This window comes from Bombina bombina, chromosome 4 (genome assembly GCF_027579735.1).
Source record: "Bombina bombina isolate aBomBom1 chromosome 4, aBomBom1.pri, whole genome shotgun sequence".
Classification (NCBI taxonomy): Eukaryota; Metazoa; Chordata; class Amphibia; order Anura; family Bombinatoridae; genus Bombina; species Bombina bombina.
The window spans coordinates 799,372,303-799,399,292 of NC_069502.1; the positions used below are offsets into that span (position 1 = coordinate 799,372,303).

The window sequence follows — 26,990 nt, forward strand, 5'->3', positions numbered from 1 at the left end:
ATACAATACCCAAAAAAAATAATATTTCACAATTCAGATAGAGCATGTAATTTTAAGCAACTTTCTTATTTACTTCTGTTATCAATTTTCCTTTGTTCTCTTGCTATCTTTATTTAAAAAGCAGGAACGTTAAGCATAGGAGCCGGCCCATTTTTGGTTGAGAACCTGGGTTATGATCTCTTATTGGTGGCTAAATGCCAGCCACCAATAAGCAAGCGCTAACTATGGTGCTGAACCTAAAATGGGCCGGCTCCTAAGATTTATATTCCTACTTTTTAAATAAAGATAGCAAGAGAACAAAGAAAAATTGATAATAGGAGTAAATTAGATAGTTGCTTAAAATTGCATGCTCTATTTAAATCATGAAAGAAATAATGTGGGTTTATTATCCCTTTAAAGTTGTGCAGGTTAATGCTTCATTATAATATACACTGTACATGCCTGCAAATATACACAGGTACCAAACATCCAGAGGCCGTATCCTCACAAATAATATCTTAATGGGCAATATTATAAAAACTTTAGTGCAATGGGAAAAGGCCCACACCGAGGCTAAATTCAAAGCACACGCGCATACTCACAGCATTCCTCAGACGAGACCCCGCAATGTAATATTGTGGAACATGGCGGGCCTCCCACATAGTAATTCCAGATTGAGAAATGTAACGCCGCACACTAAACCAGTGGTCTGAGCCAACCTTGGGTGCATAAATGCAGATACAGGAATACAACTGCAAAATGCCCTGATGCCATTAATTACTGTCTAAACAGGATCATCCTCAGAAGCCTTACTTGGGGAGAGTTGGTGCCTGAGGATTGCCGTTATAGGTAAATAAGGGGAGGGGTTCTTCACTGGTAAAGTATTAGCAGGGAAGGCCAAGAATAAGTTACCACTTTCTCACACACACACATCCCCAGTACCTTATACACACACACATATATATATATATATATATATATATATATATATATATACATACACACAGATATATATATATAAAATTATAAAAAAGTGCCATCTGCCTCACCACACACCAATATAATGAGCTCTCTCTGTCTCACATACACATAGCCACCATCCCCAGTAGCTTATATACAGATATATAGTATAATAAAAAGGTGCCCTATGCCTCTTTCACATACCAATATATAGAGTTCCCTCTGCCTCACACACACATAGACCCCTCCCCAGTAGCTTATATACAGATATATATTATAAAAAGGTTCCCTCTGCCTCTTGCACACACCAATATAAAGAGTTCCCTCTGCCTCACATACACACAGCCCCATAATCAGTACCTTATATCCAGATATATCATCAAAAGTGCCCTCTGCCTTTTGCACACACACTAAAATAAAGAGTTCCTCTGCCTCACATACACATAGCCCCCTCAGCAGTACCTTTTATCCACATATATACACATACATATATGTGTAATTATAAGTGCCATCTGCCTTTTGCACACACTAATATAAGAGTTCCTCTGCCTCATATACACATAGCCACCACAGCAGTACCTTTTATCTATCTATCTATATAATATATATATAAAATTATAATAAGTGCCCTCTGCCTGGCTTTTGCAAACACTAATATAAAGCGGTGCTCACATTCACATAGCTCCCCTCGCCAGTACCTTATATATCTAATATTATAGAGAGGTTCCCATAGTCACACACAGAGCTCCCCCCAGTACCTTATATACCGATATATATTATAGAGAAGTTAATTTGCCTCACACACACACGGCCCTCTCCCCAGTACCTTATACACAGGTATATAATATTATAGAGATATTCCCATTGCCTCACACACAAACACCTCCCCGGTGCATTATACACAGATACATATTATTAGGTTTTCTATGCCTCACACACACCCTCCTTCCAGTACTACCTTATCCTCGAGTAACAGCTAGATCCCCTGCAGCTAATGACCCACGTGACTGCAGTGACATCATCAGTCCTTTAGCCGGACTGGATCTAGCTGCTACTAGGTAGGTAATAGTTAAGGAGGTGTGACAATTAACGTTAACCGCCTAAGGGTGAGAGTTGAGCTGGGGTTTCGGAGAGAGAGGTTAAGGAGGGAGCTATGTGTGAGACAGAAGGGAGCATAGTGTCTACATGGGCTAGAGTGAGAGATAGAGGGGGCCGCGAGTCTACAGTGGCTGGGGTGTGAAAGAGGGTGTCTTAGAGTCTACAGAGGTTGGGTGTGAGACAGAGAGGGGCTGCGAATCTACAGTGACTGAAGTGTGAGTGGGGGCATGGTATGGGCCGTGGGGTAAGAACCTGTACTGGGGCTGGGGTGTAAGACAGAAGGGGGTCAGAACCTGTACAGGGACTGGGGTGTGAGACAGGGGTGGCTGAGAACCTGTACAGGGGCTGGGGTGTGAGACAAGGATACTGTTGGTCTGTACAGAGGCTGGGGTGTGAGACAGTGGTGCTGATGGTCTGTACAGGGGCTAGGGTGTAACACAGAGCGGGGTGATGTCTGAGACAGAGGGGGCTGAAAAATCTGTACAGGGGCTTAGGAGTGGGGCAGAGGAGGACTGTGAACCAGTACAGGACTGGGGTGAGAGAGAGAAGGAGACTGAGAATCTGTAAAGGGGCTGGGGTGTGTGAGGCAGAGGTGGCTGAGAGTCTATACAGGGTCTGGGATTTGAGGAGCACTAAGCGTCTGTATATGGACTGGAGTGTGAGACAGAGGAAAGGGCTGAAAGTCTGTACATGGGCTAAGGTGTGAGACAGAGGGGGTTAAGAGCCTATACAGGGGCTTTGGTGTGAGGCAGAGGGGGATAGGTCTGTGAGTCCCTACAGAAGCTTAGGTGTGAAAGGGGCTGAGAGTCTGTACAGGGGCTGGGGTGTGAGAGGGGGGCTGAGAGTGTTTACAGGTGCTGGGGTGTGATTAGTGCTGAAAGTCTGTACAGGAGCTGCAGTGTGAGACAGGGGGGGTGAGAGTCTATACATGGGCTGGGGTGTGAGGAGGGCTGAGGGTCTGTACAAGGGCTGGAGAGTGAGAGAGAGGAGGGCTGAGAGTCTGTACAGTGGCTTAGGTGTGAGGCAGAGGAAGGCTGAGAACTAATACAAGACAGGTGTGTGTAAGAGAGAGGTCTGATTCTATACAGGGACTGAGGTGTAAGGGGACTGAGTGTCTGTACAGGGTCTGGGGTGTGAGAAAGAGGGGGTCTTAGAGTCTATACATGGACTGGGATATGATTGTAGCTCAGGGTCTGTGCAGGAGCTGGGGTGTGAGATGGAGGGGGCTGAGAGTTTGTACAGGGACTGGGGTATGGGGCAGAGGGGGCTGAGAATCAGTATAGGGGCTGGGGTCTAAGGGGGGCTGAGAGTCTGTACATGGGCTCAGGTGTGAGACAGAAGGGAGTTTATACAGGGGCTGGGGTGTGAGGGGAACTGAGAGCCTGTACTGGGGGCTGAAAGCCTGTGCAAGGGAGGGGATGTGAGACAGATGGGGTTGAGAGTCTGCACAGGGACTGGCGTGGGAGACAGAAAGGACTGAGATCTTGTACAGGGGCTTAGGTGTGGGACAGAGGGGGTTGACAGCCTGTACAAGGGATGGGATGTGAGACAGAGAGGACTGAGAGTCTGCACAGGGACAGAGCTGTGAGACAGAGGGGACTGAGATCTTGTACAGGGGCTAAGGTGTGAGACAGAGGGGGGCTGAGAGCTGGTACATGGACTGGGTGTGAGGGGGCTGATACGATGAGTGAGGACTTGATGAAGTACAGTCTGTGTGTTAGGGTGATGGTACAAGTCTGACATGTTTATAATAATTGTATATTTATCACATGTATATGTGATGGGGTCACAGGAAGTCAGTCTGCATTGTTGCCCCAAACAGGATGTGACATAACTGGGAAAAAGTTTGTTAAAAAATATCAGCCGGATTACAAGTTTTGAGTGCTAAAGGGAAATTAACGACCGCAACATTTTTACCGTTATTTCACTCCCCCAAAGCGCTGCTTTTACAAGTTCAGAAAAAGGAGATTTGTGCGGGCGATATGGTTGCGTTGAGCTCCATTCCGCACCGAAATCAAGCGCTGCTTTGACATCCTTGTGCACGATTTTCCCATTAGACATCAATGGGGAGAACCGGCAAAAAAAAAGCCTAACACCTGTGATCGCGGAGCGAAAAGCTCCGTAACGCAGCTCTATTGATGTCTATGGGGGAAAAAAAAGTAATGTTTAAACCTAACACCCTGACATAAACCCCGAGTCTAAACACCCCTAATTTGCTGCCCCTAACATCGCCGCCACCTACATTACAGTTATTAACCCCTAATCGGCCGCCCCCAATATCGCCCCACCTACATTACAGTTATTAACCCCTAATCTGCTGCCCCTAACATCGCTGCCACCTACCTACACTTATTAACCCCTAATCTTCTGCTCTCAATGTCGCCGCCACTATACTAAAGTTATTAACCCCTAAATCTCTGGCCTCCCACATCACTAACTCTACATAAATATATTAACCCCTAACCCTAACGTAACCCTAAGTATAAGTCTAACCCTAACACCCCCTAACTTAAATATAATTAAAATACAGCTAAATTAACTTACAATTATTAACTAAAATAATTCCTATTTAAAACTAAATACAAACGTACCTGTAAAATAAAACCTAAACTAGCTACAATAGCTCACAGGTAAGTTTGTATTTATTTTAACTAGGTAGACTACCTGGTAAATAGTTATTAAATATTTATTAGCTACCTAGTTAAAATAAATACAAAGTTACTTGTAAAATAAATCCTAACCTGCCTTACACTAAAAACTAACATTACAATAAAATAAATTAAATTAATAAAATACAATTACCTAAATTACAAAAAAATAAACACTAAATTAAACAAAATAAAAAACGAAATTATCAATTACTTCTAATCTAATAGCCCTATCAAAATAAAAAAGCCCCCAAAATAAAAAAAAACCCTAGCCTACACTAAACTGCCAATAGCCCTTAAAAGGGCCTTTTGCAGGGCATTGCCACAAAGATAACCTGGCAATAAAAATACAAACACCCCCCAACAGTAAAACCCACACAACCAAACCTCCCAAATAAAACTCTTTCTAAATAAACCTAAGCTAACCATTGCCCTGAAAAGCCAATAGGAATTCAAGTACGCCATCTTTAATGACGTCCCTTAAAGGGAACCTTCAGTGTACGGTGGCGACCGTATGAAGAGGATGCTCTGCGCCTGATGTCTTGAAGATGGACCCACTCCACGCCGGAAGGATGAAAATAGAATATGCAGTCTGGATGAAGACTTCTGACTGCTTGGATGAGGACTTCACCGGCTGGATGAAGATTGAAGAGGCCGCCTGGATGAAGACTTCTTGCTGCTTGGATGAGGACTTCTTCCCCCTTGGATGAGGACTTCGCCGGCTAGATGAGGATGGATGTCCGGACTTCGCAAACTGTAAGTGGATCATCGGGGGTTAGTGTTAGGTTTTTTTAAGGGTTTTTTTGGGTGGGTTTTATTTTTAGCTTAGGGTTTGGGCACTTCGTAAAAGAGCTGAATGCCCTTTTAAGGGCAAAGCAAAAGAGCTAAATGCCCTTTTAAGGGCAATGCCCATCCAAATGCCCTTTTCAGGGCAATGGTTAGCTTAGGTTTATTTAGATAGTTTTATTTGGGGGGTTTGGTTGTGTGGGTGGTGGGTTTTACTGTTGGGGGGGTATTTGTATTTTTTATTGCCAGGTAAAATAGTTGTTATCTTTGGGGCAATGCCCTGCAAAAGGCCCTTTTAAGGGCTATTGGCAGTTTAGTGTAGGCTAGGGTTTTTTTTTATTTTGGGAGGGCTTTTTTTGATAGGGCTATTAGATTAGGAGTAATTTGTTTTTTAATTTTGATAATTTCGTTTTTTTGTGTAATTTATTGTGTATTTCTTTTGTAATTTAGATAATTGTATTTTACTAATTTAATTTATTTTATTGTAATGTTAGTTTTTAGTGTAAGGCAGGTTAGGATTTATTTCACAGGTAACTTTGCATTTATTTTAACTAGGTAGCTAATAAATAGTTAATAACTATTTAATAACTAGTCTACCTATTTAAAATAAATATAAACTTACCTGTGAAATAAAAATAAAACCTAAGATAGCTACAATATAACTATTAGTTATATTGTAGCTAGCTTAGGTTTTATTCTACAGGTAAGTTTGTATTTAGCTTTAAATAGGAATTATTTTTAGTTAATAATTGTAAGTTTAATTTAGCTTTATTTTAATTATATTTAAATTAGGGGGTGTTAGGGTTATGCTTAGGGTTAAGGTTACGTTAGGGTTGAATATATTTATGTAGAGTTAGTGATGTGGGAGGCCAGAGGTTTAGGGGTTAATAGTTTATTTTAGTATATTTCGTTGTGGGGGTTTAGTGGTTAGTGGGGTTTAGTGGGCGGATGGCAGATTAGGGGTTAATAAGATATAACTAGTGTTTGCGATGCAGGAGTGCTGCGGTTTATGGGTTAATAGGTTTATTATAGTGGTGACGATGTCGGGGAGTGGCGGAATAGGGGTTAATACATTTTAACAGTGGTGGCGATATCCGGAGCGGCAGATTAGGGAATAATTTTATTATAGTGTTTGTGGTGCTGGAGGGCCTCGGTTTAGGGGTTAATAGGTAGTTTATGGGTGTTAGTGTACTTTTAAACACTTTAGTCATGAGTTTTATGGTACAGCTTTGTAACGCAAAACTCATAACTACTGACTTCAGAATGCGGTACGGGATCTTGTAGTTATAGGCTGTACCGCTCACTTTTTGGCCTGACAGGGAGACTCGTAATACCGCCGCTATGGAAGTCCCATTGAAAAAGGGCTTTTTTAAAAGTGCGGTACTGACATTGCGTGACGGCCAAAAAAGTGTGCAGTACACCTATACTTACAATACTCATAATACCAGCGTTAGTGAAAAAGCAGCGTTATGAGCCATAACATTGCTTTTTCACTCATAACGCACAACTCGTAATCTGGCTGTTTGTTTCTTATTGCTATTAGATATTATTATTACTGTTGCTATAATTGACCATTTATGATTATCTTTTTTTTTTTTTTTTTTTTTTATAAAATCAGCTTTATTATGTAAATTATGAAGTAAAATTACAATTCCTGGAGACGCAGCTCCATATTTATTACACTGTATGTGTAGTAATACATATAGCAATTTTAAAGCTAATTAATTTTAACAAGACAATTTAACTTTGGACTGGAACAACCCACGTTAATTGAAGAACAATCACCGTAGTTTCCATGTGTAATTTTGTGTAGAGAGGAGGTGATTTCTGATCGTTCTCACTTTTTTATATGGCTGTAGAGATTTCAAGGGACTGTGTTGTAATCTTATCACTATTGTCGATCTAGCTATGTGTGAACTCGGAACAAAGTTATCTATTCTTGATGTACGTTTCCCATGTTGTTAGGATGTCTGAGTATATGTCTAGTTTATCGTGTTTTAGGTAGTATAGTTCTTCAAGATGGATTGACTCGGATACCTTCTGTACCCACATTTCAAGTGTGGGTGGGTCTTTTGATTTCCAATTCTTGGCTATTAAGAATTTTACACTATTAGACATGATTGAAAATAATTTGAGAAATGGTTTATGTTTTATCTTAGGGGGTTTATTTAATAGCCAAATTAGGGGGTCTAACGGGAATTGTAGTTCTAGTATATCTTCCACTTCGGCGATGATAGATCTCCATAGATTTTGTATAGCTGTGCACCACCACCACATGTGGATCATACCACTATTGACGTGGCCGCAGCACCAGCATTTGTTGCTAGCTCTGTGGAATAAACGATGGATTTTTGGGGGGGTGTAATACCACCTGTGAAGTATTTTTAGATTAATTTCCAGAATGGCCATGGAAATGGAGGTTTTTAGTGTGGATTGGGCTATCTTCATACCTATGTGTGGTGGGATTATGATGCCTATTTCTTTTTCCCAACTTTCTAGGTATGGGAGGGGATGTCCCGGGAATGGGGTAATCAGAATCTTATATATCAGTGATAGCGTATGATGAACTGGGGGGCTCCTGACACATAATTGCATGGTCTAATCATGTTTGGAGATTGTTTGTGCGTAGTGAGAAAGCTATAAATACGCCTATATGTGAACCAATTTTCAAGACAGGTAAAGCCTTGTTGTGTTAGCTCGGTTTGTGGTTTAATCTGCTCGTTTTGTATGAGCCAATATATCGGGAAGTCGCGGATATGAGAAGGGTAGCAGTGTTTCTCTATACTTGGGCCCATATTAAATTCACCGTTAGCTACTAAGGACGTGAGAGGAGAGGGTCTAGAAGAAAGGTTCGGGAAGTGTATCAGAATTTTATTCCACATCTTGTATGTTTCTGATATCAAGGGGTTGATGTCTAAGTGTTTAATTTTGTGTGTTGGGAATGTCCAGCAATGTCTACTAAGATTTGGGGTTTGGGCAATTCCTTGTTCCATACCCACCCATTGTTTAAACTTTCCATGTATATTCCAATCGATTATCCTTTGCAAGAATGTTGCGTATCTGTAATAGGTTATATTAGGTAGGCCCAGTCCCCCTTGTGTTTTGGGTAGGGACATAAGCTGTTTATTGATTCTAGGGTGTTTTTTGTGCCATGTGAAATCGTTGAGTGCTTGTTGTAGTGAGCTTAAGTATTTGTCCGTTAGGGGGATTGGCATAGTTTGTAGAATGTACAGTATTCTAGGGAATATATTCATCTTTATCAGATTGATTCGGCCTAGCCAAGACAGGTTTTTGGATCTCCAGCTTGATAGATCTCGTATAATTTCCCGTTTAATCCTATCATAATTGAGTTGGTGCATAGTTTCTATAGACGTGGTAAGGTAAATTCCTAAATATTTAAGAGACACCATGTTCCATTTAAATGGGGTAAGTTTCTCGGCTGTTTTCTTTTTATGTGTGTCTAATGTGATATTAAGAATTTCAGATTTAGGAATATTTACTAGGAAGTTCGATTGAGTGTGGAAGCTGTCTAATTCTTTTATTAATAATGGTAAGGATGTTTCTGGGTTGGTTAATGTGAAAAGTATGTCGTCTGCGAATAGAGAGATTACATATCTCTGATTATCTATTGTAACTCCCTCAATCCCTGGATGTGATCGAATTTTGGCTGCAAAGGTCTCTATTACGCATACAAATAGCAAGGGGGATAGCGGACAGCCCTGTCTCGTCCCATTAGATATTTCAAATGAGTCAGACAGAGTTCCATTTATTTGTATTTTCGCACTAGGGTGAGCATATAGGGAGAATATTTTTTGTAGTATACCCTCCCCGAATCCGAATGTTTGTAAGGTTAGCTGTAGGAAGTCCCATGCAACACGGTCAAAGGCCTTTTCAGCATCGATAGACAGTAAGATTAATGGGAGTTTTTGCTTTTGCGCGAAAAAGATTGTATTAAGGGCCCTGACCATGTTGTCCTTTGCCTCTCTACCTAGCAAAAATCCCACCTGATCAGGGTGGATGAGGTCTGGGAGTAAGATATTAATTCGGTTCGCTAATAATTTAGAATACATTTTTATATCCGAATTTAGGAGTGAGATTGGGCGATAGCTTGTGGTCAAGTCTGGGGGTTTATTTGGCTTCAATAGTGTGGTGATGTGAGCTTCTAATGCTGAATTTGGGAAGGGGTGAGTGAGATCAATTGAATTGAAATAGTGTAGAAGGTGTAGGGATAATTGTTCAGCGAATATTGAGTAGTATTTATATGTAAAACCATCGGGCCCTGGTGATTTGTTGTTAGGGAGATTTTTAATTACTAGTTGTAATTCTTCTAATGAGAAGGGTTCGTCTAGAGTCTCTTTTTGCGTTTGAGTCAGCTTGGGGAGGTGTAGGTTTGAGAGGTATTCCATGATAGATTCTTGACGGGAGGTGGTGTCGGTGAGTGACTTGGAATTCGGTTTTGGCAGATTATATAGTTTGTGGTAGTAATCTCTGAATGCTTTAGCTATGGCTTGTGTAGAGCTATGTGATTTGTTTTTACTATCTTTGATGTGGAGAATATAATTAGATTTGTTTTTTTTTTTATGTATCTGGCCATTGAACGTCCTGGCTTATTTAGGTCCATGTATGAGTGTTGCTTGAACAGGAAAATGCGTCTACTTTGTTCTTTGTTGAGGATAGAGGCTAATTTAAAGCGTTTAGCTTGTAGGGTTTGTAGAATGGTATCATCTTTAGTATTTTTTTTATGTATGTCTTCGAGCTGTGCTATTTCTTTAATGAGGTTAGTGGTTGCTTCTCTTCTGAGTTTATTAATTTGAGCTTTGTGGGCAATTAATTCCCCTCTTATAGTGCATTTGTGTGCCTCCCAATTGTTTTGTGGGGATGTATCAGTATGTTTGTTATGGAGGAAAAATTCCTCGATTCTAGTTTGGAGTTTTAGCGTAATGGTTGGGTCAGCTAGTAGGCTATCGTCTAATTTCCAGATATATTGTTTCAATGGTTTGGTTGGCCAGTTAAAAATACAGCTCACACTCGCATGATCTGACCATGTTATTGGGGATATGTTTGCTGCTCTAGTCAGACTCATGCTTGTGATGTCGGTAAATATGTAATCAATTCTCTTATATGTTTTGTGGGGAAATGAATAGAATGTATAGTCCATAGACTCTGGATGTAAAGTTCTCCAAACGTCTAGACATCCAAGCTGTTTCAATATGTTGTTTGATTTTTTGATGCTTACTTTAGAATTGGATGTTGTATGCGAGGAACTATCTGTGAGGGGGTTGAAGGTTAGATTAAAATCCCCTCCTATTAGTAACATGCCTTTTTTTTTATTCAGTTATTACATTTGACACTTTTTTAAGGAAAGAGTGTTGTTTTGTATTTGGGGCGTATAGGGAAACTATTGTGATAGGTAGGCCATAAAGCAGCCCTGTTAGTAGTAGCCATCTACCATCCCTATCCCTATGTACCGCTATCTCTTGGAATGGAATCCCAGTTTTGATTAGGATGCCTACCCCTTGGATCTTTTTCTGGGGATGTGATGCGTAGTAACTTTTACCAAATTTGAAATGGAATGTTTTGGGTTCCCTCCCTTTTAGAAAATGGGTTTCTTGGAGTAGGATTATATCTCCTCCCTTGCGTTTAAAATCTGTGAGTGCCGTTGACCTCTTTCTAGGGGAGTTAAGGCCCTTTGAGTTTATAGAAATGAAATTTATGGATCTATTGTCAACTGTTTTAGATATTTTTGAGGCCATGTTAAAAGAGAGGGGTTGAAATAGTTATTAATCTAAGAAGCATAGTGAGATGTCCTTGAAGAGTGAGACTATGATGTGTGTGACGTGTGGTTGTCCAGTCCGGAACAGTCTTAAAACATAACAATTCAAACAAAAACACAGAATAACATGTAACGTTGTAATACATTTCTACTTAGAGTAAAAATAATGATATAGAAAAACAATAAATCAGTTCTTCCTTTTAGGGAAGACAAAGTTGAGGAATGGCCACTCTTCCCCAACCGCCGGGGATTCAGTGAAGGCTTTCCATTGACCCCTAGTATATGGGTCCTTAAGGAGCATTTAACTTTATAGGGCGTTGTGCAACTCATACATTGCACTTAGTTAAGAGGTGTGGTAAGACTGGTAAACAATTTCATACATAACCTATTCGTGACTATGAGTGATATTTATGGCCTATCTAATAGGCGCAAATGGTTTGGAGTAATTTATACCTTCAAAACAATTTACTTGATAATAAACCATGTTAGTTGCTATATAGTAGGACATGATGTAACAGGTTAGGAAACTGTTCAATAACAACATATATAGAAAAAGTGTTGAACTGTTTGTATGTTAATAACTTCCCCTCCATATTAAAGATTTTAATGGAGCAGACATGCTAGGTTGATATCTCTTCTACAAGGGTGAGCATTATAGACAGTCAAATAAGAAAGTACTTATCTGTCACGAGGACGGTAAAACACACCCAGTGTATTTAGGAATTCATGGAGGGAGGTTTTGGTGAATGTTGGAGACTTGCTTCTTAGATTTTTTGGGCACTGTAGACCAGTTGGATCGTGTATCTGTTGTTGATCTATTCTTGAACTGGGTTGACAAAGAATCTGCTGCTTCTGTAGAGGAAGTCGGATCAATAAAATGGATACCTAGGGCCTTTGAGAGAGTGTCCAAGTCCGAAGACTCTCTATAGATTAGCATTTTGCCAGCATGTGGTATTAATAAGCTGAAAGGAAATCCCCATCGGTATTTGATGTGGTGTTCTTGGAGAGCAGATGTTAGGAATTTCAGAGATTTCCATTTTTCTATGGTAGATGGACATAGATCTTGATATATTTGTAGATTTTTATCTTGAAATGTCAAGGGGTGAGTGTTCCTAGCCGCCGTCCATATGGATTCTCTATCTTTGAAGTGAAGCAGTTTGATGATAACATCTCTCGGTGGAGCAGATGAGCTGGGGCGAGGTCTTAGAGCCCTGTGGGCCCTTTCTATTGCTGTCTCTGTGAAGGAGGTAGAATCAGTGAGATGGTTGAATAATTTTGTTAGATAGGAGTGGAGTTCTTCTGGAGGTATGTCTTCTGGGATTCCGCGAATCCTTAAGTTATTTCTCCTACTCCTATTTTCTAAGTCCTCCACTTTATCCTGGAGCGTATGTATCAGGGTAGCTTGTTGTGATAGACCAGATTCTGTCGTGTTTAACATGGTGTTAATAACTTCTTGAGACTCTTCTAAGTCATCTAGTCTAGCCCCCAAAGTTCCAATTTCTCTTTTGACAGTGGAGATTTCAGATTGTATAAATGATTTGAGGTCTGCTATGTCAGACTTGGAGGGTAATTTATCTATAGTAGCTTGCAGTGTTGTGAGTTGTTGCTGCGTAATGGAATAGTTTGCTACGTGGTCTGGCGCTGTGGGAGAAACAGGTTGTGAGGTATCTTTTGTTGATGAGGTTGTGTCTGTTCGAGTATGTTCTGAAGGAGAAAAGTAGGCAGATACAGGTGTTATCTGGGTTGTAGTTTTGCCATTTTTGTCAGGTTTTGCTGGTCTTCTGGACGACATGGTGTTTCAATAAAATGTAGTGTTAGTGTCTTTGCCCAATCAATGGTATTATTGAGGACCTTGGTTTATATAAGTCTTATTTAACTTCAAAATTCTCTTCCTTGCTGGGGGGTTTATTTTATTAATGCAGATTCCCCTTTTTAATTTCTCTTGATTGTTTTGAGTGGTGCCTTATTATGAAGAGTTAAAGAGCTTTAAAGTCTCCAGTTCAATATGGCTGAGACAGAATATGAGGTATATATTAGGATTGAAGGATCTCTCTCCCCTCTCTGTTAAGTCCCAGTGATGGTTTGTATAACCGTTATATATGTGTTATATAATAATGTCAGTTAGTACTCTCATATTTATTGCGAGTAGGTATATTCATATGTTGTGTCAGTGTTCTTTTAGGTAACTCTTACCATTTTACAGTCTCATGCTGCTGAAGCGTTTGTGGCTGAGGCCGTTAGAGGGCTGTGGGTGGGCCAAGATGGCGATCGGAGCTTCACCGCATGAGGTATCTTTCTTCTCTTGTATATCTACTCGGTGCCACAGTGTGGGGAGAGAGGAAAACAGTTGCCGCTGTTTCACTTCAGAGAGACACCCGGCCCCGCATGTTGTTTTTGCGCCGCTCCAGGGGCTCTTGTGAGTCTTATAACCGGATCGCGGTGTCTGTGTCTCTCCGAGGATTTGTTAGTTTAAGGAGGTATCCTGACTACCTAGGGGTCTCAGGACATTTTACCTTCAATTTTCAGGTCGAATAAAGGCTTATATCCCGGTCAGTGGGGAAGGGCTGCACCGGAGCTCACACTCTATGCGGCCATGTTCTAGCACGGCCAAGCTCCGCCTCATGACCATTTATGATTATCTTAATGAAAAGTTAGGGGTGACATGAAGCCATTTAACTAAATATGAAGAGGAAACCACATCCTAGAGTAATGCAATATATATAATTATATGAAGCACAAGCACAGCTGTTCAGGGTAGTAGGTATAAGGACCAGGCTAACAGCACATGTAGTAGGGCAAATACTTACTTGGTGCACAGTATTTGTTGTGTCCTCACTTTAGCAGCCTCACATAATTTGTCATTTTATCCTATGATCAAGGTAATATGTGGGTTAGATGATTTGGGGCAGATTCCGGTTTGAGCATAAATAGCAGATGAGGAACTGAGGGGCAGCCGGACAGAGCTACCAGATTGGGATTAATCCCATAAACTACAGGATGACTGGTAACCAGGGAGCTGTGGCACTTAGTATTTTACATTTGTTTCCTGATTTATCAGATAACTCTGCATATTCCTGTATACAGTCAGCTTCTCATGATACTAGTATTAAATAAATGTGTCACCCCATAACGTTTGACAAACCTGCTATATAAAGATTGTCACATTTTATCACTTTATATGTTATCTTCTCTATATGCAGCTGGTCACGTGTAGTATTAGATTGTGTATAAGTGAAATAAACATGTTTAATATCACATAATCGGCTCTTTACCATAATAAAAATACAGGAAGAGCTCTGATTATTTCCCATCTCTCACGTTGCTGTCTTGCTTTCTTTTCACAGGTGTCACATTTATAGCATCAGACTCAGTCATTGACAAAGAACAAGATGAAGAAATACAGGAAGCAGATAGCAGAGCAGTTCCTGAGTCAGGCTCTGGGCATCATCTGCCTGCTGACAGGAGAGGTAAGAGCTTCTGGGGAATATCATGTGACACTGGTCCTATTTACTGTGCCGCTTGTGATACACCGGATCTTACTTCAGTTTACCTAGACCATCTCACTAACCCTAACTTTATCTCACCCAGACCATCTCACTAACCCTAACTTCATCTCACCCAGACCATCTCACTAACCCTAACTTTATCTCACCCAGATCATCACACTAACTGTAACTTCATCTAACCCAGACTATCTCACTAACCCTAACTTCATCTCACCCAGACATCTCACTAGCCCTAACTTCATCTCACCCAGACATCTCACTAGACCTAACTTCATCTCACCCAGACATCTCACTAGCCCTAACTTCATCTCACCCAGACCATCTCACTAGCCCTAACTTCATCTCACTAACCCTAACTTCATCTCACCTAGACATCTCACTAACCCTAACTTCATCTCACCCAGACATCTCACTAACCCTAACTTCATCTCACCCAGACCACCTTACTAGCCCTAACTTCATCTCACCCAGACATCTCACTAGCCCTAACTTCATCTCACCAAGACATCTCACTAACCCTAACTTCATCTCACCAAGACATCTCACTAACCCTAACTTCATCTCACCAAGACATCTCACTAACCCTAACTTCATCTCACCCAGACCATCTCACTAGCCCTAACTTCATCTCACCCAGACCATCTCACTAGCCCTAACTTCATCTCACCCAGACATCTCACTAACCCTAACATCATCTCACCCAGACATCTCACTAACCCTAACATCATCTCACCCAGACATCTCACTAACCCTAACTTCATCTCACCCAGACATCTCACTAATCCTAACTTCATCTCACCCAGACCATCTCACTAACCCTAACTTCATCTCACCCAGACATCTCACTAACCCTAACTTCATCTCACCCAGACATCTCACATACCCTAACTTCTGCTCAACCAGACCATCTCCCTGCACTAACCCTAACTTCAATTCACCCAGACCATTTCACTAACCCTAACTTCATCTCACCCAGACATCTCACATACCCTAACTTCTGCTCAACCATACCATCTCACATACCCTAACTTCTGCTCAACCATACCATCTCACATACCCTAACTTCTACTCAACCAGACCATCTCACATACCCTAGCTTTAGCTCACCCAGACCATCTGACAAACCCTAACCAGACCATCTCACTAACACTAATTTAAAGGGCCACTCAATGCAGTAGAATTGCATAATGAACAAGTGCATAATAAAAAGGCAAAGCAATAAAACCTAGTCTGAATTTCAAATAAACAGTTTTTTTTCCTGACAAATTTCTTTTTTCTCCCATTTTGCTGGCCCCCTGTATCATGTGAGAGACACCAGCCAATCACAGACTAGTATACGTTTACCCTGTGAACTTGTGCACATGCTCAGTAGGATCTTGTTCCCCAGAGAGAGTGTATATAAAAATATTGTGCACAATTTGATAATGAAAGTAAATTGGAAAGTGTCTTAAAACGGAATGCTCTATCTGAATCATAAAAGTTTATTTTGACTTGAGTGTCCCTTTTAAAGGGACAGGCTACTTTGAAAAGTGTTATTGTTTAAAAAGATAGATAATCTCTTTATTACCCATTCACCAGTTTTGCATAACCATCACTGTTATACTAATATACATTTTGCTTTATCATTATCTGTATCTAAGCCTCTGCAGACTGCCCCTTACCTCAGTGATTTTTACAAACTTGCCTTTTAACCAACTTGTGCTGGTTCCTGCATAACTCCATAGGAGTGAGCAAAATGTTATCTATATTTCACACATGGACTTGCACTATCTTGCTGTGAAAAGTTAAAGGGACAGTCTACATCAGAATTTTTATTGTTTTAAAAGATAGATAATCCCGGGGGCGGAGCCAACTGCCATGCTGTGAAGACGTCTGTGTGTGGATCTCTTCTCGCAGACCTAAATTTAAATAGCATTAAGCAGACACACAGCATAAAAAAGTGTTTTAGGACTTTAATATCATTCTCCAAGCTAACCTTAACCACTTAAGAGCCGAAGTTTGCAAGTCGATAGCACGCTTTTTTGCTACTTTGCAGGGAGGCCCTCTTGACGCATCACACAGTCTTGCTTCCTGAATATTTCGCTCCGGAGGGTCGGGGATCCGCTCCGGAGCGATTTTTAGAAAGAACTTTCCTACTTCTAACATACTAGCCCTGGTGGTGCTGGAGCTGCCTATCTTGGACCGCAGACTATGTGGAGCCTTTGCTGCGCCTGACAGCCGGAGTTCGTGAGGTGCCTGCTTGTCCCCCCCGCTCCTGCAGGGGACCTATTTAGAGCACCAGATAGCCCTGCTACTTACACCCGTCACTCTGGAGGGTCGGGGATCTGCTCCGAAGTGGTTTTAGTGAAGACACCTGCTGCCTACATAAAAGCTAGCCACATTGGTGCCGGGACTCCCTCCCTGTGGTGAACTAGAGTTGCGGCAGTAATCTACAGATAGCCGACTCTGTGACGCCTTTACCGTGCTGCCCCTTCTCTGCACTCTTGCCGGTGGAGTCGGCGAAGCAATCCAGCGTGAACTCTGATTTAGGTCCGGTCTGGGGGCATGCTAACAGGACCTAGAAGATACTCCCTCTGCTGCCGGTGTAATCGTTCACTCCTGGGCCCCCAAGCTGGACTGCTACAAGCCCATATTTTTGTTCACATTATATGTAAGGGGTGAAGCTTGCAATTTTAAAAAAAAAAAGGGACACTTAATGCTGATGGAAGGGTGAAAGTTCCTAGACAGTTAAGCATACACCTGGGACATTTAAACCTGTTAAATAAAAAAGGCGCCAAAATCCACCATTTTTCCTCCTTCTCCCTACTTCTCTGCAATGTCTGAACAAACTATTGTTAAGAGACACTTAACTTCAGCTATCCCTCAGAGGCCGATGGGAATTTAGAATTGTGTGATCTGGAGGGCTTGCTAAACAACTAAGACTGTGGGAAGGCACTAGTACAAACACCTTGCACTAAAGCTCTTATCCAGGCCTGGCACACACATACTGTTTTGCAATTACCAACATTACTGCAGGGACCAGCACTAATATAAGCGCTCCACTATCCACATTTACCATCTTTGTCAGGTATGCAACTCTGGCTTTTGTTTTGCTGAGGATTCTGCAATAAAGCATTTACTAGATGTGACCTTTTCTGCCTTGCTGTTTACCACAAGCCTGTTTCACCGGTGCATAAGAAATAAGTGTGCTTAGGATAGTGTAAATCTGTGTCATATACTAGTCAAGATCAGACCTCATCACACAACCTGACAACAGTGGGACTGAGATCTGCATTGTCTTTATTCTCTGCAAGTCTAAGGATTCAATTACATGCATATTTAATATATTGCTTATACATTGCACCAGCCAAAACACCCCTTCACTAAAAGGAACCTTTTGCTATCAAATGCTTCTGAAAGTGGATTGATTTTACTTATGCCTTAATTTCAAAAAGTGAAATAGGACCTGCTTTGACATTATACAAGATATTATCACTTTCATTAAAGGACACTCTTTATATAAATCTGCAGATCTTTCAGACCAAATATCCTCTCACAGAAGAGGGAGATTTTTGCTAAACTGAAAGTTTTGCCCTGCTTTGGAATTTGACTTTCAGTGTCCTCAGCTAGTCCCCTCCTTCCTTTCCCACAGGTGCCTGTGGGTCATACCCCCTGACCTTTTACCGACTTGGCCAATAGGAGGCATATCCCCAGGGGGGACTATGTAACTGAGAGGTTCTAGTCTGTAAACTTCTATGTACCCACCCTGACGTCACTCAGAGCCGAAGAAGACCCCTTTTTAGATCATCACTTATTGATTCACCACTCCAATCTATGGCCATAATCCTACTTTTGTTGGTTCACATGGCTCACAATATGCACTAAGGGGCGGGGGTCCTTGGGGCCGAGGCATAAGGCGGTAAACTAAAGGACTGTGAACTAAGAAATTGGTCCTATATACCTTACTGAGGGATCTCTGCTTAACTGTACTATTTCGCATTGCTGTTCCCCTGCTGAATCCCCATTGTCTCTATCATGCCACAGGGCTCTAGGAGGAAAACTGCTAACCCTTCAGAATATAGGAAATCTGTGGCGGATCATTTTAAAGCTAAGCCTGCCGCTGGGAAGCCTGTAACTGAACTTAACACCTCACAACTACTGTTGGGGAGTAGTCCTGACATGGCAGAGGCTTCAGGAATAGAAAATAGCCTCTCTGGCTCTGTGGCTTCGGATATTGTCACCACCCTCACTCAGAGGATGAACTACCTTCAGGAATCCCTCACCAAAGCTATCAGGGGATCTGCTGAAGATCTCAGAAGAGATATTGGTGTCATCAGCGAACGTATTGACGTTCTGGAAAAAAAACAGGAGGACCTAACAGTAGAGCAGGAGAACTTGGCTAACCACTCACAGGTGCTAGTTGATATGTTGGACTCTGTTGAGGCTAAGATGGCCGACATGGAGGATCGTTCCCGTAGGAACAATTTGAGATTTAGAGGTGTTCCCGAAGAAGTAGCTCCGACTGAACTAGGCAGGTACCTTAATGAGCTCTGTGAAATACTACATCCTCCAGGATTCCCTAATGAGACCCTAATGGACAGAGTGCATAGACTCCCCAGAGGGAGAAATGTCTCAGCGGAGAAACCAAGGGATGTGATTGCCAGATTTCACTATTTCACCTATAAAGAACAGATCCTTAGAGCCATGTTTCAGCGTCCCACATTGCCTAAAAGATTTGAGTCTATACAAATATTTCCTGATCTGTCTCAGTACACGGTGCAAAAGAGAGGCACCTTCCGTGAGGTTACCAAATCATTGAGACAGATGGGAATAAAGTACAGGTGGGGATACTCCACTTAGCTGCTGATTCAAAAAGATGGCCGCTTCTACATGGCTGATACTCCAGACAAGGGACAACTTCTCCTCAAAGGATGGATCAAAAGCACCAGCCAAAGCAGGGAGAATACCTCCCCTATTCCTAAGGAAGCGGAACAAAGCACCACGTCCTCTTCCATTCTGAGACCGACAGCATTTGAATGGAGGCCTCTTGCTCAGAGGACTGCCCCTTCTAAAAGACAGAACTTAGCATCACAACAGCTGTCATCAGATCGAGCAGAGGATCCCTCGGATGATGAAGATTGATAAGTATACTTTTCATTAATGAATGTTGCTTATTGCCATGTTCTGTGGGGGGGTATTTCTTGTTTATCCCCTAGTTATAAACCCGAGAGAAGAAAGAAATGTTTTATTGCAGGACTAGAGACATTTAGCCCCATTCAAGGAAATGTTGCAGGGCCACGGACATACCATGAGAGACTTTTTGCCCCAGTTATCATGATCCCGATCTGTTACAAACAGCGAAAATGCTTGAATAATATGTTTCTTTTGCAATGTTTATGATTATTTTTTATCATTCCTGATGCTTGCTGCGAGTACTGGTGAGCCTTGTTTAGAAGGCCTATGTTAATTCTATATTATGTGTGCCTGTAGAATTGATGTATGTGAAACCCAGCAGATTATTATAGTTTAATGCGTGATAGGACATGTCAGGCGAGCTAAAACACTAAAGAAATAAGTGTTATAAATACTGTGAGCCTCAGCTGCTGAGAATCTTATAATATAGAGTTTGTAGCTATGATGTGTGGGGAGAGCAAATGAATCACCTAACAGGTGATTTGCAAACCCCATTAACATATAGCATTTAATTTAAATTGGTATAGAGGTAAGATAGAACTCTATTCCTGCAACTTGTATCAAAGAAAGTAATAAGTGCAGCAGGGAACTATATCACAACCCAATTGGAAAACTTCCTATGCAAATAGGAAACAATAGTTAAGCAGAATATATATCATTAACTGGCGTTAGTAGCAACAATTCCTCTTAGGTGAGAAACCGGAACATGGAGTGAGACTGGTTAAATATAAACAGTTCGTTGGTGGTACAGTGTTATACGTAATAACAGTTAGGGCTAACCTTAATAGAGAGTTTGCTTCGTTAGCCAGGAAGGCAAATATACTGACCTCTGTGACAAAATCCGGAGCCGTAGAAGCAGTGAGGAGCTGGTGTGATCCGTGAAGCTGGCGTGTGACGTCACCGCGGATGAATCCCAGTACGGCTTGCTGTTGATAGAGATCCGGAATAGGAACGGAGGAGAAGTGCTACAGCTCAGAGGTAACAACGGAGCCAGAAGAATTGTGCAGGCGAATGGGAACCAATATAGTTAGCACAGCATATAGTCAAATGTGATAAAGTTCAAAGTAGGTAGAGTTGGAACAACTGTGAGTTGTTCAGTAGCTAGATCAGGAAAAAATCCAATACCAAGCAATGAAGTAAAGGATACTGGGAGATTTATAGGCTGGATGGAAAGGATAATTGAAATTTAAAGGAACAGTACAATGTCATAGAAGAATAAGCTGTCAGCTAGGAAGATCCTGACAGGACCCCCCCTTCAAGGAGCAACCCCGGTGCTCAGGGCCGAGGACGATCCGGGTTCCTACGATGGAACAGGGCAACGAGTCTGGGAGCAGAGATGTTACAGGCAGGCTCCCAAGAGTCATCGTCTGGAGAATAACCCTTCCAGCGGACCAGATACTGGAGAGTACCACGGGAAAGTCTTGAGTCCAGGATGGAATGCACCTCGTATTCAGTGTTCGGATCCACTACTATCGGAACAGCCAATGAAGAAGGAAGAGAATCCCTGAGAGCTCTGTATGGTTTTATCAGAGAAACGTGAAAAGTTGAATGAACCTTGAACGAATCTGGAAGTCGAAGACGAACAGCATTCTGGTTAACGATATGAGAGATAGGATAAGGCCCAATGAACAAAGGCGAGAATTTTTTACAAGGAGTGTTGAGGTTGAGGTTTTTCGTGGATAACCATACTAAGTCGCCCACCGAATAAACGGGTGAAGGAGTCCTTTTCCTATCGTAGTAATACTTCTGGGTTCTTTTAGCTTCATCGATAGCAGTCTTTATGGTAGTGAAATTGGAAGAAATCATATCTGCAAGTTCCGATACATTCAATGAAGGGGTCTGGAGATTGGGTAGGATTTGAAACCTAGGATGGAACCCATAATTCACATAAAAGGGGGTTTCTTTTGTTGTGGAATGGATGGTGTTATTAAAACAGAACTCAGCGTATGATAGATGAATGGACCAATTTTGAGGTTGAGATGAGCAGTAAGTTCTGAGAAACTGCTCCAGCCACTGGTTTGACCTTTCTGTTTGGCCATTGGTCTGAGGATGATATGCGGTGCTTAATCTTTTATCAATAACAAAGGCTTTACAGAACTCAGACCACAATTTACTAGAAACTGAGTTCCTCTGTCACTGGTGATGCTATCAGGAATTCCGTGGTATTTGAAAACATTAGAGATGAGAAGTTGGATGGTTTCAGATGCTGTGGGAAGTTTGTGATATGGAACAAAATGACACATTTTGCTGAATAAGTCAACAATAACCAGGATGGTTGTGTTATTCATTGATTTTGGTAAGTCAACGATAAAATCAACTGCAATGTCGAGCCAAGGCCTACTGGGTGTAGGAAGAGGTATTAACAACCCATAGGGAGAATGTTTTGACCTTTTTGAAATTGTACATTTCCTACAGGAGAGTATATGGGTCCTTACATCTCGTGACATACCTGGCCACCAATAAGTTCTTCCTATAAGTTCTTGAGTCTTTCTAACACCAGGGTGTCCTGCGAGTAAAGAGTCATGGGAAGAATGAAGAACCATCTGACGTAGAGTAGGTGGAATGTACAATTTGTCCTGAAAATAATAGAGGCCATTATTTTTTTCTGTAAAAGAGGTAGAGGTTTGTTTGTATCATTTAGTTGTTCTCCTTTAAGATAAGAATCAGAATCAATAACAAAGGAGATGAAATTTTCAGGAGGAATAATGTTTTCTTCTGAGGACTTTAAGCGGATGTGAGTCGGAAACCTTGAAAGTGCATCTGCCTTATGGTTTTTATTTGCGGGACGATAGACGATCTGATAATTGAATCTAGAAAAGAAATGGTTCCATCGAACCTGTCTGGCCGAGAGAGTCTTTGTGGATTTGAGATATTGTAGGTTACGGTGGTCCGTATAAATCAGAGTCGGAATCTTGGTACCCTCCAGAAGATGTCGCCAGTGTTTGAGTGCCATCTTGATGGCCAATAGCTCTTTATCCCCAATAGGATAATTTTGTTCCGGGGGGGATAAACTGTGAGAATAGAAGGCCACTGGATGTAAAGGTTGATCTAAGGCTTGGCGTTGAGACAGCACGGCTCCAACAGCGACGTCAGAAGCATCTACTTCAAGAACATAAGGCAAGTCAGGATTCGGAAATCTAAGAATAGGTGCTGTAGTGAACCTGTTTTTTAGATGATCGAAAACCTTTTGAGTAACCTGGTCCCAACGAAAAGGTACATTTTGTTTAGTCAGATTTGTTAAGGGTTTCGTTATGTTAGAGAAGTTTTGAATGAATTTGCGATAGAAGTTCGCGAAACCGAGAAAACTCTGAACCTCCTTCCTACATTTGGGGATAGGCCATTCAATAATCGCCTGGATCTTAGCTTCCTCCATACGTATACCTGTAGAGCTTATTTCGTAGCCTAAGAAGGTTATTTTATTTGAGTTAAATATGCATTTCTCAGGTTTTGCATAGAGGTAGTTACTTCTTAATCTAGAGAGTACCTGTCTGACATGTGATATGTGCTGAGTTAAAGTTTTTGAGTAAATCAAAATGTCATCCAAATAAATGACAAGGAAAACGTCAAGGAAATCTCTGAATAAGTCGTTTATTAGGTGCTGAAAGGTGGCTGGGGCGTTACATAGCCCAAACGGCATCACAGTATATTCGTACAGGCCGTAGCGGGTACGAAACGCCGTCAGCCACTCATCACCACTTCTTACCCGGATTAGATTGTAGGCTCCCCTAAAATCTAATTTTGTGAAAAATTTAGCCCCTTCCAATCTTTCTATTAACTCCGGAATAAGCGGTAAGGGGTACCGATTTTTTATTGTCACCTTATTAAGCTGTCAGTAATCAACTATGGGGCGTAAACTGCCGTCTTTGTTTTTCACGAAGAACATACCGGCACCTGCTGGTGATGTGGATGGCCGTATGTAACCTTTCTTTAGATTGTCCTCAAGATATGTTTTGAGGTGTGTAAGTTCAGGTTTAGATAAAGGGAATATGTGGCCATAGGGAATCTGTGCTCCAGGGACTAGCTCTATGGGGCAGTCGTATTTCCTGTGGGGTGGAAGGTTTTCTGACTCAATCTTAGAGAACACATCAGCAAAATCCTTATACTCATTAGGCAAATGAAAGTCTAGTTCAGTGGTAGAAGTATGCATAATACTGATAGGGAAACAGGTAGTAGAACAGAATTTTGAGTCGAAAGATACAGAGAGAGTGTCCCAGGAGATACTAGGATTATGTAAAGTTAACCTATTTAGACCAAGTATAACCGGAGATACCGGAGAGGAGATTACATCAAACGTAAGGTATTCCCTATGATGATCTGTGGAACTAAGAGAGGAATAGTTTGACAGGCTACTGGACCTGATGAGATAGGGTTACCATCAATTCCTCTTAATAAAACAGGAGTCTTTTTCTGCGTAAGTGGGATTTTATTTATAAGTGTATATTCTTTATCGATATAACAGGCAGTGGCTCCTGAGTCAATAATTGCGGGGACGTGGAGACGATGGAGATCCCACTGGAAAAGAAGTGAAAGTTTACAGTAGGCACTTCTATTATCATATGTATTGCAACAAGTAGATATTAATAGGGACTTACCCCTGTTAGCTTTCTGAAGAGCTGGGCATTCTTTTACTGTATGCTCGTCTGATGCACAGTAGAGACAGAGATTATTTTCTCTTCTTCTGGTCTTTTCTTGTGCGGTTAAAGGGGCTTTGAGGAAACCAATATCCATTGGTTCAGAGTGTGACTTAGCAGTGGAGATGGAGGGTGTTACACTTGTGGGTCTCTTTGTGTAAGAATCAGGATATGATCTTTCGTGTTGTGTCTCTCGTAAGCGTCTATCTATTGTGATGCTTAAATTGATCAAACCCTCTAAAGTGGGGGGCATATCAGTTTGGGACAATTCGTCCTTAACCGCGTCTGAGAGACCCAGACGGAACTGATTCCTTAAGGATAAATTGTTCCACTCTGAGTCTTTTGCCCACCTCTTAAAATCGGCTATATAATCTTCCACCATTCTTTTTTTCTGTTTAAGTGCCCTAAGGGCAGTTTCTGCAGTTTGTTGTTTGAATGGGTCTTCGTATAACTGACCCATTGCAGAGAAGAAATTCTCCAAAGAATCTAATATGGTCTAATTGGATTCAAAAAAACTGTTTGCCCAACTACGTGGTTCCCCCCTTAAGAATGATATAGTTGTTAAAACTCTAATCCTGTCCGTGGGGTAAGATTGGGGTTTCAGTGTAAACAGGAGTAAGCAAGCATTTTTGAAGTCCCTGTAGTGTGCCCTTTCACCATAAAATGTTTCTGGCAAACTGACTTGTGGTTCAGGAGTATGTAATTTTGTCTCAATATAATCCTTAATGTAAGCTTTTAATGCTGTGTTTTCAGCTCTAAGTGTATTAAAACCTTCAGTCAGGGAATCTACTCTTTGGTTTAGAGTCTGTAGATGTGTAGTCATCTCAGCTGGGTTCATTTTGTTATCAGGCTTGGTATTCTGTCAGGCGAGCTAAAACACTAAAGAAATAAGTGTTATAAATACTGTGAGCCTCAGCTGCTGAGAATCTTATAATATAGAGTTTGTAGCTATGATGTGTGGGGAGAGCAAATGAATCACCTAACAGGTGATTTGCAAACCCCATTAACATATAGCATTTAATTTAAATTGGTATAGAGGTAAGATAGAACTCTATTCCTGCAACTTGTATCACAGAAAGTAATAAGTGCAGCAGGGAACTATATCACAACCCAATTGGAAAACTTCCTATGCAAATAGGAAACAATAGTTAAGCAGAATATATATCATTAACTGGCGTTAGTAGCAACAATTCCTCTTAGGTGAGAAACCGGAACATGGAGTGAGACTGGTTAAATATAAACAGTTCGTTGGTGGTACAGTGTTATACGTAATAACAGTTAGGGCTAACCTTAATAGAGAGTTTGCTTCGGTAGCCAGGAAGGCAAATGGACTGACCTCTGGGAGAAAATCCGGAGCCGTAGAAGCAGTGAGGAGCTGGTGTGATCCGTGAAGCTGGCGTGTGACGTCACTGCGGATGAATCCCAGTACGGCTTGCTGTTGATAGAGATCCGGAATAGGAACGGAGGAGAAGTGCTACAGCTCAGAGGTAACAACGGAGCCAGAAGAATTGTGCAGGCGAATGGGAACCAATATAGTTAGCACAGCATATAGTCAAATGTGATAAAGTTCAAAGTAGGTAGAGTTGGAACAACTGTGAGTTGTTCAGTAGCTAGATCAGGAAAAAATCCAATACCAAGCAATGAAGTAAAGGATACTGGGAGATTTATAGGCTGGATGGAAAGGATAATTGAAATTTAAAGGAACAGTACAATGTCATAGAAGAATAAGCTGTCAGCTAGGAAGATCCTGACAGGACATGACTTGCTATGTTTTAGGGTACTTGCCATCTGTCAGGACCTAAGCTGGGTTATTTCTCCCTCCTAGATACCTCTACTTAGCTGTATAAGGTCTCAGCTTACTAAGCCCTGTAGGCATACGTACTAGACATGACACCAGTTAAGCTAGCAGCACATAAGTTTACTGTTAGAGGCCCTAAGTAATTGGCATGGCGAGGTTTAATATATAGGCCAAAACGCACCAGGTCTTGTTTTCGAACCCACCAGATACTTTTCTCTCCTGACAAGCGTGGGGGAAAAGATCCACTTAAAAGTCAGGAATAAACAAACATGATATCAGTCGAATTATAGTCACATGCTAAAAGTATTTCTTCTTTACAGACATGGTGAGCCCTGCCCTAGCTATGGGAAAAGATTGACACGCTATCAGTTAGGCTACACATACATATAATTGACTTTAGATGATTTACCAGGTTATATTCGCTGCCTTATATATCTAGAGGAGATATTTAGTTTTATACTCCCTAGTCCTGCCCTACCTAGCCTAGAGTAGAAGGACGGGGGCATCACGCATTGGTGACACTTTGATAGACACCTAACCCTGCCCTGCAGGAAACTGAGAAATCTTAGACATACTGCGAAAGCCTTTTCTAGTCTAGGTATTATAATGCCAAGCTGTTACACATCGATAAAGGGTTCT

At 41.4% G+C, this 26,990-nt stretch overlaps 1 protein-coding gene across 2 annotated transcripts in view; it reads left to right on the forward strand.

The window, feature by feature from the left end:
- Window positions 1-1,959: 1,959 nt before the first annotated feature.
- The window catches only part of LOC128657019 (gastrula zinc finger protein XlCGF26.1-like), a 68,390-nt gene continuing 43,359 nt past the window's right edge, over window positions 1,960-26,990 (forward strand). The window contains exons 1-2 of one of the 2 annotated variants that reach the window (XM_053711244.1): window positions 1,960-1,997; window positions 14,589-14,711. In XM_053711244.1, coding sequence (XP_053567219.1) covers window positions 14,634-14,711 — 78 coding nt within the window. In that variant the 5' untranslated portion in view covers window positions 1,960-1,997; window positions 14,589-14,633. Of the gene's footprint in view, window positions 1,998-14,543; window positions 14,712-26,990 lie in introns of those variants that run through there. The other variant, XM_053711245.1, reaches the window with a different exon arrangement.